General features: G+C 49.1%; 1 protein-coding gene across 1 annotated transcript; it reads right to left on the bottom strand.

Moving 5' to 3' along the window:
- Positions 1-1,509: 1,509 nt before the first annotated feature.
- LOC144730335 (G protein-activated inward rectifier potassium channel 1-like) lies at positions 1,510-17,192 on the bottom strand. Its single transcript, XM_078614768.1, has 3 exons — positions 16,497-17,192; positions 9,473-9,689; positions 1,510-2,168 (listed from the first exon to the last, which is right to left on the bottom strand). Exons 1-3 carry the CDS (start codon positions 17,190-17,192, stop codon positions 1,510-1,512), a joined length of 1,572 nt encoding a protein of 523 aa, XP_078470894.1.
- Between the last annotated feature and the right edge of the window lie 334 nt (positions 17,193-17,526).

The following is a 17,526-nucleotide window of genomic DNA, read 5'->3' as shown; positions in this document are numbered from 1 at the left end:
GCAGCAGCAGCAGCAGCTGTTCAGGGGCAGTGACAGTCGACACTGCGGCTCGCAAAGCAGCACGGCGCGCCACTTATGCATCCGTTGGCAAGCGTGGAGATGAGACGAGCGTGTAACGGGAGGAGAACGCGGGGGGGGGGGGGGAGAAGGGAGCGATGCGGTGCGGGTTCAGGGCCGTCAGTGGTTGCCCCGTGAGCGACACTCGTTTACTTGTACACTTAACAACACAACGTAAGCATATGGGGGCGGCAGTGGCTGTTGTTATTATTGAGGCTTTGTCATAAAGCCAACGTCCGACTTGCCTAAAATGCTGAACGGATAGAATCGAATACATGTTTCATGTAAAAGCGAATAGACGTTATGTAAATATGCTACGGTTTTTTTTTACTACAGCTGTTACAACGTGCTTAATCAAGTACGTTTCTTACACGAGAGACATTAACAGCACAGACACTGCATCACCGAGTGACATAAAATATGTAGTGCATGTATTATATGATGATAATTTCGTTTTGTATACACATCACAAAGGAAAACACATGAGCAGCTTAAATTATATATCGAAACATGAACGTGTTATAAAATTGTGCAATAAGCTTTACAGCTTTAATAAATGTGTGCTATTTTGTTGCCTTTAATAATAATATAGAATTATGTATATATATAGGCAGCCCTGTTTATATTATTGTCACACATGCTAGGGCTTATCAGTAATCAAAGGTCTTTCATTGTAGGCACGGTATTCATGTATGGCATCAAAAAAGCCACTCTGTTACCCTGAAAAATATGCACATTCATCAATGTGAAATTCTTTTCGTTCACACATTCTCTCTCTCTCTCTCTATTTCCCTCCCTCCCTCCCTCTCCAATTTTCTTTCCGACGGTGACCGAAACGCACAATCGCTCTGCGTGGTAAAACTTCGTGCTATTCGGGATGCCGTCGGTGTGGGCTCGCCGTACGTAAAGGGGGCCGAGAGTTCAGATGTCCCGGAGGGACGAGGGGGTGGGTGGGTGGGTGGGGTGGTGAGGGAGCGATGAAAGCAGCACCGGTGGCAAATACCTCGCAGATCGACGGTGCAGTAAATCCCGAGGAATGCGTCGGCCCCGAAACCAAGCAGCAGCAGCAGCAGAGTGTGGATTCGAAACGGCCGAAGTCCCGTTGCTGTTCGCGGTGTTTCTGTTTCCCCTCCCCACCCCCACCCATATTGGCGTTTCGCAGCGGGCTCGCGTTGAGTCGCAATTAAAACGGCAACAACAACAACAACAACAAAAAAACAGCCGATGCCTCGTACTGCAGCTAAAGGGGGAGTTTTCGGCTCGAGAAGTCGGAGGAGCGCCAGCGCCACCAACGCTCTCAGAAGCCACCAACTCTCCACCTCTCCCGTCGCCCGGCTCCTGCTGCCCGCCCCGTGCTTTCCATCACGCCAACGCGGGTTCACAAAGCAGCAGCAGCAGCACCAGAGCCACCGCCCCCCCCCAACCCCCGCCTTCCCGTGCCCGCGCCAGCGCCTATCCGTTCATCTTGCGCAGCTTGGCCGGCAGGATCTCCTCGGGAGCTCGGAAACTGATGCACGTGTTCATCCGCTGCAGCTTGGCCGGCAACTCGGACCTGCCGCCCACCGCCGGGCTCCTCTGCACGCCCGCGTCCGAGTTCATCTTGAAGGTTCTGAGCGGGAAGCGCTCCTCGGGCTCCGAGCCCATGCGCTTCATCTTGAGCGGGATCTCGCCCATGCTGTCGCTGCCCATGCCGAAGCCGATGCCGGCGCTCGACACCGTCTCGCTGATGGTGGAGCTCATGCGCAGCAGCCGCCTGCTCTGGACGTCGCCGCCCCCCGCGCTCATCCTCTGCAGCTTGGACGGCAGACGCGCCGCGGCCGCGGGAGCCGCCGCCTCGCCGGGGCCGCCGTCCTGGCAGTCCAAGCCGCCCGAGTCTTTCCTGCGGTTCTCGGCGAGCAGGGCGCGCTGCGGCGACAGCGGCGACTGCAGCAGCGAGGTGGCCTCCTCCTGCTCCTTGATGCTCTGCGGCGCCGTGGGCACCTCGAAGGTGCTGTGGAACTGCGAGTAGTCGACGCGGAAGAAGCCGTCCTCGAGCGACATGACGGGCAGGAAGCGGTGGCCCCAGAGCACCTCGTCCTCCGTGTAGGAGGTGCGCGCCTGGCACGTCATGCCTGCGCGACAGCGGCTGCACGGCTTTAATTTGCACGCGGGAGGCACACGGACGTCGACGCGTCGACCGCGAACGTCGATGCGCAAGAGAAGCCGGACGCGAGCACGGCCCGTCGCGAGCAAGTCCGGCTGCGTGATTACGTCGAAAGTAGTTTTTGCTTGGATCGGGCATTGTTGCCCTTTGCATGCCCCACCACCACTGGTCTAATGTAAGGGGTGCTGTTGCTTATATCCAGCGTCTACTGCATCTCACCTTTAGCTTCGACCGCATGCACGGGCAAGGTGAATGACCGGAAGGCTTTACAAAAAGCAGTCATGGTACCTTTGACAGAGAAGCCGAATTCAGTGGGGAGAGTGGGAGAATTAGGACTTGCTTCATGTGCACCCGAGGTCGTGCTAGGAGGACTTACAAGAAGATTACAAGCAAACACATCATGGGACCTCCTTTGCCAGTGCCAAAATATGATAATAGGCTTTCGCCCTTTTTTTCTGGCAACAAAACAAGTGTTGAGATGTTAAAACACCAAACTGAAACCTTTTTACAAGGAATCATGTCTGCATTAACCTCAATGCTTGTGGTCAGAATGCAACAAAAAAAAACGCCTTTTGGCATCCTCTGGTCTAACACCGTTTGAGATGAGGCTCAAAAGAAAGCTGTCTCTGGTGTGGACCAATCAGTTTCAAAGACAATGCATATATTGTCAGAGTTTTTTGTTTGCATTCTGACCACAAGCATTGTGGTTAATGCAGGCATGATTCCTTGTTAAAGGTTTCAGTTTGGTGTTTTAACATCTTAACACCTGTTTTGTTGCCAGAAAAAAAAGAGGGAAAACCTATTCTCATTACAAGCAAAGTTCAAATTTATTTATCGTAAGAAACAAATTCGGTTTCATGAAAAGGTGCGGGACACGAGATGCGATGAGAATGCTTTGTGAATGGCGCATAGAACATGGCCAGGCGTTGTGTGTGTGTGTCGTGGACTATGAGAAGGTTATCATTGACAGGTTTGCAGATTTTCAAGGGATGGGGGCAGGCACGTATGTATGTGTGTTGATCTACTTTCGCACCGTACGTAACTAACCGTGCTGATTGGCTGACGAGTGAGTTAATCAACACGGCAAATCAAGATGGGTACAATGCTCAATGTAGACAGGACAGACGTTAAGAGATTGTCGAGGAAAGGAGGAGGAAGCTTTGAATGTCAAGATTGACGGACATTTGGTAGAATGGGTGAAGACATTGAGGTTCTGTGCTCATTGATCCGTGGAAGATGGATTGGCGTGTCGCAGACAACAAAGATTGAGGATTGGCGGTGGAGTAAGAGGCATTCAGGAGGAAGAAATAGTTGCTGACGAGAACGACGAGTGAAATGGAGAAGATGAATAAGAAGATGATTAAGGAGAAGGACATGATGAAGAAGTGGTGTGGAAGTGTAGCTCTGCACGGAGCGAAAAACGTGGCGACTGACAAAAGACGCGGCGAGACGTTGGAAGCGTTAGGAGACGTGGATATTGGAGGAGGATGCAGAGAGCGAGGCACGGACAGAGAAGAAGACCAGTGGAGGAACATCGCAAAGCACCAACGGAGGAGAAAGGAGAATGGAAGTCACTGGAAGGAGAGAGAAGAAGTGTATTGGACGCATTCCAAGAGGGGACTTTTAAATTAACAAAGGCACCACAGGAGGAGGTTGTGACTGGAAAAGAAGGCCAAGGATTGCGATGTTGAAAGAGCCAAAAGGAATAAAAATTGCTTCGTGTAAGTGAGGAAGGCAAGGTAACAGAGGAAGATGGGGAAGATTTTATTATTTATTATTTATGGTTACCAGGTAAGGCCCAGTGAGCTAGATAACTTTTTTCAGAAGCGACCTGGCCACAAATGATAGCCCCATGAAGTGGCTCATCACGTGGAAATGTATAGCAGACACATACTCTAAACGCGTGATGTTGATTCTAAATGTGGAGGGAAAAACCGGAACACCCGGAGAAAAATCCGCGCCACCTTGCGGGGAGAACATGAAAACTACTAATATACAGCAGGCGTCAGGGTCAGGATCAAACCCAGGCAAGGTAGTTAACATCTCACCACCACAGACAAGCTCCTGCCGTTACTGATGGTCGTGATCTTGGAGAGGCACTTCGAGTCGCAAGGCTCGTTTTTTGTCACCAAAGTCAACGAGTAGCCAATTGCTTCCTACGTGAATTACCTCGTGGGTTGAAACTGGATTTCTCAAGGGGGGGGGGAAAAAAACTTGCATTTTAAAGGGAAGAAATCACACAAACGTACAAATATAAAGACTGGTCTACAAGGTACTCGAGTACACATCCATGCCGGTTGGGACTTCCACGCACGTGGAGGGCTTTTGCACAATATAAGAGCCTGCCACCTCTTCTTGGTTCTTTCGGTAAAGTCACGTAGAAGGGAAATAATAAAATAATAAATATAAAACATAATAAAATAATTCTCACGACGTTTCGGCCATAACGCAAGCAGCCGTCCTCAGGTGAAGAACAGGTCTGTCGGGAAGACAGACCTGTTCCGACAGACCTGTTCTTCACCTGAGGATGGCTGCTTGCGTTGTGGCCGAAACGTCGTGAGAATTATTTTATGATGTTTTATTTTTATTATTTTATTATTTCCCTTCTACGTGACTTTACCGAAAGAACCAAGAAGATGAATCCCTGCAGTCACGAAAGCTTTAAATCGAAAAGCCTGCCACCTCTGAAGCGGCTGCATTACAGGTGGGCAGATGCCCATGCTGGACATCTGTGGGGAAAAAAACACGAAGAGCTTCACAGCTCATCGGATTCCTCCTGCAGCCGAAATAAAGATTCCGATTCTGGGAGCCGAAAACGCTTGGCGAGTCACACGATAAGGACAAACCCGTGACTTGAAGCTTTCGTGACTGCAGGAATTGATTTTCTTGGGTCTTTCGGTAAAGTCACGAAGATAGGTTAAAATAAAATATTATTCAAAGAAAATATTATTTGAACCTATCTTCGTGACTTTACCGAAAGACCCAAGAATAAGGACAAACCCGTGACTTGAAGCTTTCGTGACTGCAGGAATTGATTTTCTTGGGTCTTTCGGTAAAGTCACGGAGAGAGGTTCAAATAATATTTTCTTTGAATAATATTTTCTTTGAACCTATCTTCGTGACTTTACCGAAAGACCCAAGAATAAGGACAAACCCGTTGTGTTTTGGCTGTCACTGCACTTCAGGTCACAACGCTTCACTTTCTGCTTCTTTCCCTCACACTGCTCCACCTGGGAATTCCCCCCATCTCTTTTTCCAAAGGTCTCGCAATGATCTTTGCCCACTTGGAGAAATGCATTGCACACTGCTCATCCTCACCCACAATGCGTACATACTCTTTGGTTCTTTCGGTAAAGTCACGTAGGTATAAAATAACCGAAAGAAGCAAAGGGTATGGATTCCTGCAGTCACGAAAGCTCCAAATCAAGATTAATGCGTACATATTTAACAAATTTGACGGTGCTGTTTGTTGCTGGTCGCTTAATGTGTTGGGCCTGTGCTCAGCAACTGGGTGTTATCTCCCTCGCCTGGTACGCAGGAGATCGTGGACTCAATCCCGAGCCTGACGATGCCTGTTGTATAACTGGAAATCCGCAAGTTCTCTCCTAGTGGTCGCGTGGATTTTTCTCCGGGTTCCTCCAGTTTTGCCCTCCACTTTTAGAAACACGCGTTTACATGACTTCCCTGCTCCCCTAAATTCCCACGTGTGATGATATGAGCCACTGCGATGAGTATTCATGTGTGTTTAATTTTAGATTCGAAGCTTTCGTGACTGCAAGGATTCCTATTCTGAGTTCTTTCGGTAAAGTCACGTAGGTAAAAAATGAAATTAAAATTAATAAAAAAATATAAATAAAATAATAAAATCACGACGTTTCGGAGGCAACACAAGTCTTGATGCAGCAAATCTGGCTGTGACGGTCCCACCTGATGACGGAGACGTGTGTTGCCTCCGAAACGTCGTGATTTTATTATTTTATTTTTATTTCTTATTAATTTTAATTTATTTTTTTACCTACGTGACTTTATCGAAAGAACTAAGAGTATTCATGTGTGGCCAGGTATCCTCGGAAAAAAGAACTGGTAAATAAAATGGTACGCAAAAAAAACAGCGCTTAAAAAAATATTATTTAAATATATATGTAAAATCGCAGCTATGCGTGAAACAGCTTTGCACTCTACCAAGGTAGAATGCAGGCGGCTTTTATCCCCAAGGGCCGTGAGAGACGCCACACAGCGCACACGGCAACAGCAGCAGAGTGATTGGCCGCTCTTCAATTGTGAGATTAGAACATTTTTAGATATTTCCATCATTCCTTTATCGGGTTTACAGTGTGTAGGTTCATCTTCTCGGTTCTTTCGGTAAAGTCACGTAGAAGGGAAATAATAGAATAATAAAATTTAAACATAATACAATAATTCTCACGACGTTTCGGCCACAACGCAAGCAGCCATCCTCAGGCGAAGAACAGGTCTGTCGGAAAGACAGCGTCTGAAGAACCAAGAAGATGAATCCCTGCAGTCACGAAAGCTTTAAATCGAAAGTGTGTATGTAGGTTGTCAACCTTTTCGGTGGTCACACCTTGACATGGGGGGTGGGTGGGGAGAGGGGGGGGGGGCGGAATTGGCCGAGCGATTGAGCCCGAGGTGGCGAGCTCGTTGTGCGAACGCGACCGTGCGACGCTTGACTGGAGAGGGAGCTAAAATCGCAAAGCTGATTGCGCACGCTTACCAAACAAACAAACAAAAACCCAACATCGCTCCGGCGTGTGCAGCAACATCAACCACCGCGCCGGTATCTGGCGTAATGGCGTGCGTCAAGTGCGTAAAATAGCACCGTCCTATTTCAATGCAAACGCCTTCATTAAGATTCTCTACGTGGGGTCCCTTTTTTATTTTTTCCTACGCGACTATTAATAAACTAATGGATTGCTAAAATCACAACGCTTGTCAAAATTAACCCATTATTAACATCAATTAATGTAGGCTCAGCGGGGTGGGATCAGCCGTATCATCTCCACACGCGCGGGGGTCAATCATCGTTGGCACCTGGGGGTCGGGCTCTGAGCGCGAGGGCATTGCGGATGGCCAGGCCTCGTCGCTGCTGCTGCCACCCCCTGTGTTGTGACGCAGCGGACAGCACCAATGCACGGTGGGGGAGTGGTGGGGCAGCGGTTCAGCGCACCGAGCTACGATAGCCGGCGACCGGGGTTCGATTATTCACGCCGACGGCCAACGCCGGTGACGATTCGTCTGAAGCCCGGTCATGGGCCTCGCCCAAGTCGACTCAGCCTCAAAGAGTCCGTTCAGATTTGGCTGCTGTGAAGCGTTTGGCTGCGATATATTTCCACGTGATGAACCACTTCGTTGAGCTATCATTTGTGGCCAGGTCGCTTCTGATAAAGAGCTACAGCATAGCTCATTAGGCCTCACCTGGTAAAATAAAAAAAATAGTTATTAGTTTAGTTTCAAATGCGTACCTGGCGCGGTGTGTAAACATCGCCACTGGGGAGACAAAGACGGTCGGGTGTGGTGTTGACCATCCACCCCCTCTCGTGCGCCATGCTGGCCTTCATAAGCGCTCGCTAACAGGACCGGCCCCAACATACCGTTAAAACTACACGGGGGATCTTTGTCTTGAATGAGCTCTGTGCTCCCGGTTCGGAGGGATAATGTAACAGAGAGCCGCGTTTCTCTCTTGTGGAGAAGACACAGGGACGGCGCTCTGCATCGCTTGGAGACAGGAAGGGAGCTCTACCGCTTGGGTGTGGAAATCGAAAAAGAGACATAGTGCCGCAGTTACTCATCTGCCAAACGGTCGTACTGCGGCTCGGATGCAGTTGCCCTTGCTGACTGATGGTGAGGCTCTGTTTGTGGGTAGGCACTCGGCAGCACGTACGTTTTTTTTTTTGACAAACAAGCCACTCGTTTGAGACAATCAAGGGAGAGTGGTGTGTGAGCGGTTCGGGGATTTTCAGGCTGAACGATGTACGCTAACCGACCGTCATCCTGGGGTTACACGTGGACATAGCTGTGCAAGGTTTCAGGACAGAACGAATGACGAAATTGAATATGCGCCGCAATGATTTGCCCTACACCTGATGGTGACGCAGCACTCTGACGCAGCTGGGCCGCCAAAATTGCCGCTCAGAGGGGCGACATCGGTCATTTACATCTCAGCGCGGGAGCAAGTACAACGTCTAACACTTCACAGCCAGCGTGCAGCTAATGCGACTCATGAGCGCCCTTCGTGTGCCTCTTGAGTCCTATCATTTTTCTGTCTAATGAGACATTGTGGGTTGGCGCTCATAAAGACTTGGGGGTTTGCCAAATAACGTGCGTCGCCCATTAACACAGTTGTTGATTCCTTGCATCGCTACTGTCACCCAATGATTATTTTGGAACATTACAATGGTAACACGGTGTGATGGAATTCAATGCCAGGTTACTCTGTTGCAAAACTCTGCTCTGGTAGCTGTCATCCGATCAAGTGCTCGGGCCCAGTGCTGTGTGCTCGGGCCCAGCTGTTTCAAAACGAGAGTGTAAGAACATTGCGCTACAGTCGAGATGAGATATAACCCAGGCGGCGGAGAGCATTTACTTTACGTTGCAATAAAAGCCAATTAAACTACTTGAACAACTCTTTTTTATTTTAGCAGTTAAGGCCCATTGAGCCAAATTTATTTTTTTTCAGAAGCTACCTTGCCACACATGATAGCACATCAACGAAGTGGCCTATCATCGCGTGGGAATTTACAGAAGCAAAATACTGTAAACGCGTGTCGCTTCTAGCTGCGAAGGGAAAAACCGGAAGACCCGGAGAAAAAAAATGCACGTATTAGGATCCCGATTGGGGGACCTCGAAAAAAATCCACGCATTCGGGTCCCGATTGGGGGTTCTGGAGAAAAATCCACGCATTAGGGTGCCGATTGGGGGACCTGGAAAAAAATCCACGCATTCGGGTGCCGATTGGGGGTCCAGGAGAAAAATCCACACATTAGGGTGCCGATTGGGGGACCTGGAAAAAAATCCACGCATTCGGGTCCCGATTGGGGGACCTGGAGAAAAATCCACGCATTAGGGTGCGGATTGGGGGACCTGGAAAAAAATCCACGCATTAGGGTGCCGATTGGGGGTCCTGCAGAAAAATCCACGCATTAGGGCCCAACGGGAAAACGACTTGACCAGGGAGCTCACACGGCGCGTCCGCCGTTTAAAACGCCGCGTCGGCGCGGCCCAACCCCGAGTTTTCCGCCACGGCGCTCTCTCACCGGTCGTCTCGACGATGCCCTCGAGGATGACGACGATTTCGAATTGCTCCGTCTGCATGGAGCGATAGGAGAGCTCGTAGAAGGGGCTGTTGGTGTCGATGACGTGGCAGATGGTGAGGGGCGACACCAGAAACAGCTGATCGGCGCCCGTGCCGAATCCCACGTCCAACTCCAGCTGATCCAGTGGCAGGAACTCGCCCTCCGGCGTCTGCCGCGACTGCCCGCCCGCCCGCGCGCACACGCACACGGCAGGGATCTCGTTACGGTCGCAGGGGAGACTCCGCGGGGCTCGGGCGCGTTCTCTCCGCCCGCCTTCTTGTTTGCCAGCAACAAAAAACTTTTATTTTTGTTAAGCAATTTTTTTTTATTGTCGTCGTTTAAAGAACCCAGAATGCAGGTGGGGATTAAAAAGGAAGGGTAAAACAACAGGTAACCTTAATTCTAGATTTGAAGCTTTCGTGACTGCAAGGAATCATCTTCTTAGGTTTTTTTTCGGTAAAGTCACGTAGAAAGTAAAATAAAATAAAAACAAAAATCACGACGTTTCGGAGGCAACACAAGTCTCCGTCATCAGGTGGGACCGTCACAGCCAGATTAGCTGTATCAAGTGAGGCAATGATTCAAGATGTAATCCCTTAAAAGCGAGTTGAGGGGGGAGGGAGAGGGAGGGGGGAGCTCATCAGACTATGGTAGCCAATGAAAGGAACGTATCGGGAGGGAGGGGGGGCGAGGCCAAAAGGGTGGGCGATGGACGTGGAAGCGCTTGTGCGCAAGCGGCCAATTACTGCACACGCCAACACAATGGAGCGATTGTGCGCAAGCGGCCAGCCACTGCACCCGCCAACACAATGGGCAGAGAGGAGGAGGGGAGGTCTAATACACATGATAGACAAAAGAACGAAAATGATGATGGGTACAAACTTAGGGGGAGCTCATCAGACTATGGTAGCCAATGAATGGAACGTATCGGGAGGGAGGGGGGGGGCGGGGGGGGGGCGAGGCCAAAAGGGTGGGTGACGGACGTGGAAGCGCTTGTGCGCAAGCGGCCAATTACAGCACACGCCAACACAATGGAGAGAGAGGGGGAGGGGGGGTCTGATACACGTGATAGACAAAAGAACGAAAATGCCCATGTTTATACCAATGCTGGCTGAACAATGAAGAGAGTACTGTTAAAATAACTGGGGATGTTAACACTCGGTAAAGTACAGTAAAATAGTGCCTGTCAGATAAGATGGTCCAAAAAATTTGTGATTAAGTCTTTTTTGCGTGGTTGATAACATCTTTCCAATGATTACTAAGTTTGTACCCATCATCACGGTTGAAATTATGTCTGTGTTTGTATATTTGTATGGCTTCGTGCACAAACCTTTGATGGTAGCCGGGAGGTTTGCAGAGAACCTTGGTCTCGGAAAAGACAATTTCATGAGAGCCCACCGAGTTGTAGCAATGATCGGCCACGGCAGAATGATCGGCCACGGCAATGATCGGCCACGGCTTCTGCCGTGGCCGATCATTGCTACAACTCGGTGGGCTCTCATGAAATTGTCTTTTCCGAGACCAAGGTTCTCTGCAAACCTCCCGGCTACCATCAAAGGTTTGTACACGAAGCCATACAAATATACAAACACAGACATAATTTCAACCGTGATGATGGGTACAAACTTAGTAATCATTGGAAAGATGTTATCAACCACGCAAAAAAGACTTAATCACAAATTTTTTGGACCATCTTATCTGACAGGCACTATTTTACTGTACTTTACCGAGTGTTAACATCCCCAGTTATTTTAACAGTACTCTCTTCATTGTTCAGCCAGCATTGGTTTAAACATGGGCATTTTCGTTCTTTTGTCTATCATGTGTATCAGACCCCCCCTCCACCTCTCTCTCCATTGTGTTGGCGTGTGCAGTAATTGGCCGCTTGCGCACAAGCGCTTCCACGTCCGTCGCCCACCCTTTTGGCCTCGCCCCCCCCCGCCCCCCCCTCCCTCCCGATACGTTCCATTCATTGGCTACCATAGTCTGATGAGCTCCCCCTAAGTTTGTACCCATCATCATTTTCGTTCTATTGTCTATCATGTGTATTAGACCTCCCCTCCTCCTCTCTGCCCATTGTGTTGGCGGGTGCAGTGGCTGGCCGCTTGCGCACAATCGCTCCATTGTGTTGGCGTGTGCAGTAATTGGCCGCTTGCGCACAAGCGCTTCCACGTCCATCGCCCACCCTTTTGGCCTCGCCCCCCCCTCCCTCCCGATACGTTCCTTTCATTGGCTACCATAGTCTGATGAGCTCCCCCCTCTCCCTCCCCCCTCAACTCGCTTTTAAGGGATTACATCTTGAATCATTGCCTCACTTGATACAGCTAATCTGGCTGTGACGGTCCCACCTGATGACGGAGACTTGTGTTGCCTCCGAAACGTCGTGATTTTTGTTTTTATTTTATTTTACTTTCTACGTGACTTTACCGAAAAAAAAAAAACCTAAGAAGAAAACAGGTAACCTCATTTACTTGATACAGCTGTCGTGGCTGTGACGGTTCTACCTGAAGACGGAAGCTTGTGTTGCCTCCGAAACGTCGTGATTTTTATTTTATTTTACTTTTATTAATTTTAATGTTTTACCTACGTGACTTTACCGAAAAAACCTAAGAATATGAACAGGTAACTTGTAACAAGCTAGGTGCGTAACGCACCCTCGAAATTAGGGGTCGAACGAGGGTGCCTGGGCTGGCTGGCCCACCGCGTTGGGAGTGACGATTGGGAGGCAGTGAATTTAAGTTGAGGGGGGGGAGAATGGGAGAAAGGGGATGGGAGAGGTAATGTAACCAAACAGAACCCCCCACCCACCCCACCCCCCCCCCAAAAGAAAAAAACACAAACGCGATGTCCAAGTTTGTCAATTTGGTGATCTCCAAGGAGTAACGGTTCCAGTATCAAGAGTTGAACTGAGCAATGGCGATATCATGGGACCTTGTTTGCCAGTACAACAGCTGTGTTAAAGATGTTCGAACACCAAATAGAAACCTTTTGCAAGGAATCGAGTCTGCATTAACCACACGCACTTGTGGCGGACATGCAAACACACATCTCTTATTATAATGTGTGCATTGTCTTTGAAACGCAATGTCTCTGGTGTCGGCCAACCAGTTTGAAAGACAATGAAAAAATCATCAGAGCGTGTTTGTTTTCATGTTTCCCCACAAGCACACGTGGTTCATGCCGACTCAATTGCTTGCAAAAGGTGCCTATTTGGCGTTGGAACATCTTAACACCTCCTGTTTTGCTGTCAGAAAGGGTTACACCGATTCGTAGTTTTCACACTTCAGCAATAACTTTTAGCAGCACACATCTCGAATGCAACGAAGGCCGTTTTCTGCGAATCTTTACATTTTATTTTGCGTTCAGTGTGGATTTGCCTCGAGCATGCATTGTTTTGTTTTAATAGTTACGAAGCATATGGCGGGCTTTGCCAATTAAATTAAGTCTTCTTGGTTCTTTCGGTAAAGTCACGTGGAAGGGAAATAATAAAATAATAAAATAAAACATAATAAAATACAATTCTCACGACGTTTCGGCCACAACGCAAGCAGCCGTCCTCGAAATTTAAATCGAAATTTAAATTAAGTCTGCTGTTTTCACCTTGTGCTTATTTGTGGTACCTGCTGTCAAGTGCTTTCACACGGGCAGTGGACTTTGCCTGGTAGGATGGGGATGGCTTAGTTGAATTTGTATGTGTTTGAGTGATTTGTTTACCTTTCTTGTACTCTGCGCTACTATCTTGTTTAAGTAGCTGTGTGTTGTTGTAAAGTTCTTACCCGGCCCTACCGGATAAATAAATATCCTGATTTTGAAAAAAAAATCTGCAATCTCACTGCGCAGTTGACATCTGCAGGCAAGTCGCACGTTCCTGTCAGAGAGTGTGTCACAGATGACGCATTCACTCTCGTTGCCTTTAAAGCGAGGAAATATAAACTCACAAATGTTAATATGATAACAGTTTTTTTGGGGGTGAAATCGCGTAAATGTAATTGTGCCGTTAAACCCGCCACGTAAACAAAATATGCCAATTCGTTACTACTTCAGCAAAACGGTGTGTGTGTGTGTGTTGGAGAGCAAAACCCACGACGTTCACAATTTTAGTACGACTTACAAATGTTCTGCCAAGGCGTACGCCAACACTTTGAAAATGCAACTTGACTCGATTAGACTTAGCTTGAACTATTCATTTTATTTGATACCTACGTGACTTTACCGAAAGAACCAAATAGCATGAACCCCTGCAGTCACGAAAACTTCAAATCTAGATTAGCTTGAACACTTCAATGTATCTCCTGTGGCTCGTGACCACAATTGACCTATTATCATCTTCAGTAGCAGTAGACCGCATGGGGAACAAGTGACTGATGCTAATAATTAAATTCCGGATGGCCCAATTCGGTATAGAGCAAGCCTCTGAAGGGATCCATGTGCAAGGTGATGAATGCATTGTGGACACAAAACAGCGGTGTCATTGAGTCACCCTCACGAAGACAGCCAATAATTGGGTTTGCTGGCTCCACCAGGTCCGGTCGAGTCATCAGAATTTTGTAACCCACCCCCCCTCCCCCCATCGTACGGGAGGAACATTGCAGGCGGCTACGGAGAGATAAATGAGCCACTGATGCATTCGTCCATTTCGCTAAAGACTTATGGGTCCCCCGAGCCCCGCGGCACGGCGATGTGAAGGTGCGCGGTGGGGCTGGAGAGCACTGCAGTTGGAGGGGGCGGTACTGGCAGCCGTAAATCAGGGGGGCGACACGCACACACACACAATGTGTTTACTGCCGAATGGCTATTGCCAAGCAATATCCACACGATGACAATTATCTCAAACAAATACCCCGCAGAAAATTAAATGACATTCCCTCCGAAGCTTTTGGCCGGCATCAATCGTTAAATGTATCGCGCATTTCGCGTCTAATTGCTCCGTTGGCCGAACAATTCTATCCGTCATGGGGCACACGGCTATGGAATTAATTCTAGATTTGAAGCTTTCGTGACTGCAAGGATTCATATTCTTAGATTTTTTTTCGGTAAAGTCACGTAGGTAAAAATTTAAAATTAATAAAAGTAAAATAAAATAAAAATCACGACGTTTTGGAGGCAACACAAGCTTCCGTCTTCAGGTGGAACCGTCACAGCCCGACAGCTGTATCAAGTAAATGAGAGATTACAGGAGATACCACTCCGTATATATAATGGTTGAGGGGGGGGGGGCAGGAATGTCCCACTTTTTATTATCATGGTAAGGTGCGGCTTGAGACTATGAATAGACTGCATAACAAAAGACTGAGCCTTTATTATGGAGAGGTTCGGTTTGTGACTACGCCTAGCCTACATAACAAAAGTGTGAAAAAAGAAAGCTAAACCTCGTCGTGATTTTTATTTTATTTTACTTTTATTAATTTTAATTTTTTTACCTACGTGACTTTACCGAAGAAACCTAAGAAAACAGCGTAGATACTTGCTCCGGTACGGCATTGGTGTTGCGTGCAGATTCATTTGCTTTGTGCGCGTTCATGGGAACGAGCTGCGTCACCTGCCCCGAACAATGTAAAACATTTTCTGAAACTGATGCAATTGAGACAACACACGAGTATGTACCGGCGTGTCAAATTGCAATACGTGTCCTATTGGTTTTCGTTGCAAGATATAATATTCGAGAACGGTTTTAGGGCCAGCCCGACTTTCTGTCCCCAGGCACTGTGCGGATATATCTCTTAACATGATTGGGATGCCAATGTCACGTCAAGATAAGCCCCCCCCCCCCCAAAAAAAATACATCCGAAGAAGACCAGGCTTCACACAAACCGTGCAATCCGCGAGATGGGTTTAATCGAAAAGAGGGCTTCGTGAGGACACAAAGTGCCGTGCCCAGTCATGGCGAGGAAAGCAGATTGGGTAGTTTGCCAAATAGACAGCTGTTTACGTTAATTAACCTTTTGTCTCTTGTTAAATACGAATATATATTTTAGAATGACGCTCTAGTTGCCATAAACTTGACAAGAACACACGAGGAGTACCCTCTCAATCACAGCTAATGTTAGTTGTTTTTAAATCTAATTATTCTATATATTGGGTGCGGGTAAATGTATTAGAAAGTAAAAAAACGTCAAGCTTCGGATGTTTAGTTCGAGCCGAGTTCCGACACGCACATTTTAAACAAAGCCTCGGGTAGGATCTCAAAAGTGACATCACTCCGTGTGTGCCCTGCTCAAAGCACGCGTAGGATTGTTACTCAATTCTGCACGATTGCGTGTGTAATTTCCACGTTCATTTGGACGGAGATCATCATATAGGGTAGAAACTAATTTCCTGCCCGCACAGCGATTCCAGTAATTTACAGGCGCATTTGGTTGATTTGGACCCCGTAATTCCATTTGCCCACCCGATACCGCTTGCGGGTTGCGCGCTCGAAGCACAGCGACCGAGAAGAGAAGGAAGAGACATGACCTCGACCAGCGAGAGTATCCCCCCAGCTCGCTCTAAACGAAGGCGACAAGAGCTCGCTAGAGGAAGTCGCCACCGACTCAGCCCCAGCACCGCAACGTTGGGGGTGGAGAGGGGCGCGCGGGAGCGAGCTGAGCCCAACCCCCCTACTGAAGGAACCAGACATCCCCTTCTATATTCGTAGTCATGTCAAGACATATTCTTGGTCCTTTCGGTAAAGTCGCGTAAATAGAAAATAAAAAAATAAAAGCAAAAAAAACCCCACGACGTTTCGATCGTAACACAAGCGGTCTTCATCAGGCGGAGAGAACAAAGTCAAGACATGTCGGTGCCCTGTATACATAGAGTTGGGGGCTGCAGTAGAACGCAGTACAGACAAAGGCACGTCACATCGCGACTCATTCCGTTGAGGGCCACCAATATTTGTTGAAAGTTTGTTTAGCGTCCACTGTGTCGCCCCACCTCCCCCCTCCCCTCGCCGCCGCCCAGTCCCCCTCACTATTCAAACAACCTTCGCGCTGCCGTGTTGACTCACCCTGAGCAGCTTGCAGCGGATCTGCGCCGACACCATGTGGCTGTTGCGCAGGTTCCCGACGCGGAACATGAGGCAGAGTCTCCCGTCGCGCATCGAGATGACCGCGCTCTCGCTGAACATGAGCGTCTCGGCGCGCTTCTTGGGCTGCGACATCTTGATGAACATGCAGCCCACGAGGAAGGCGTCCACGATGGAGCCGAGCAGCGACTGGAAGAGGAAGAGGAGGATGCCCTCGGGGCACCGCTCCGTGATGTAGCGGTGGCCGTAGCCGATGGTCGCCTCCGTCTCGATGAAGAAGAGAAACGCCGACGGGAAGTTGTAGACGTTGGCGACGCACGGCGTGTAATCCGCGTCGCGCGCGATGTCCATGTCTCCGCGTATGTAGGCGATGAGCCACCAGAATCCGGCCATCACGAGCCACGCCACGGTGTAGGTGAGGATGAAGATGAGCAGGTTCCAGCGCCACTTGAGGTCGACGAGCGTGGTGAAAATGTCGGAGATGTATCGGCCCGTCTCGCCGCTCACGTTGCCGTGCTGCACGTTGCAACGGCCGTTCTTGGCGACGAAGCGCTGCCGCTTTTTCTTCTTCTTGCAGTCCGTGCCACGACCTCCTCGGCCTCCGAAGCCCCCGGGCCCGCTCACCACGCTAGACACCACCTGGTACTCCTCCACGGATCGTTGGCAGAACAGGGACATGCTTGAGGCGTCGCTGCTGGGGAGAAGTGGGGGGAGGGGGCGAACGAGGGTGGGGGGACGATGTTGGAACCGTTACGGCTACAGCCGCGCGGCGTTCTGGGGGTTCTGTGCCGAGGCAGATTCGTCGCCGTTGCTGCTGCTGATGCTGCGGGCGGAGCTTGATGTGGTGCCTCTCGCGAAGAGCCAGGTGATGCGCCTTCGAGATGACTTCCTCCGAATCCTCGATCTCACCATCTCGCACACGTGACAAGCGTGGCTCTTGTGTTGTTGTTGTTGCTGTGTGTGTGTTTTATCCAACAGGGTCCGTGGTTCCGTTGTTTTGTTTGTTTGGTAA

This window comes from Lampetra planeri, chromosome 1, assembly GCF_965212315.1.
Source record: "Lampetra planeri chromosome 1, kcLamPlan1.2.h2, whole genome shotgun sequence".
NCBI lineage: Eukaryota > Metazoa > Chordata > Hyperoartia > Petromyzontiformes > Petromyzontidae > Lampetra > Lampetra planeri.
The sequence above is the reverse complement of the archived record's forward strand: the minus strand, read 5'-3'. Positions and strand labels throughout refer to the sequence as shown.

Bases quoted from the DNA above. Each gene is read 5' to 3' on its own strand.
- LOC144730335 (XM_078614768.1), bottom strand. From the start codon at position 17,192: ATGTCCCTGTTCTGCCAACGATCCGTGGAGGAGTACCAGGTGGTGTCT. The intron at 9,690-16,496 runs GTGAGTCAACAC...GCGGGCGGGCAG, and splicing joins TCCGCTGCAAGCTGCTCAGG to TCGCGGCAGACGCCGGAGGG. The intron at 2,169-9,472 runs GTGAGAGAGCGC...GCTGTCGCGCAG, and splicing joins GGGCATCGTCGAGACGACCG to GCATGACGTGCCAGGCGCGC.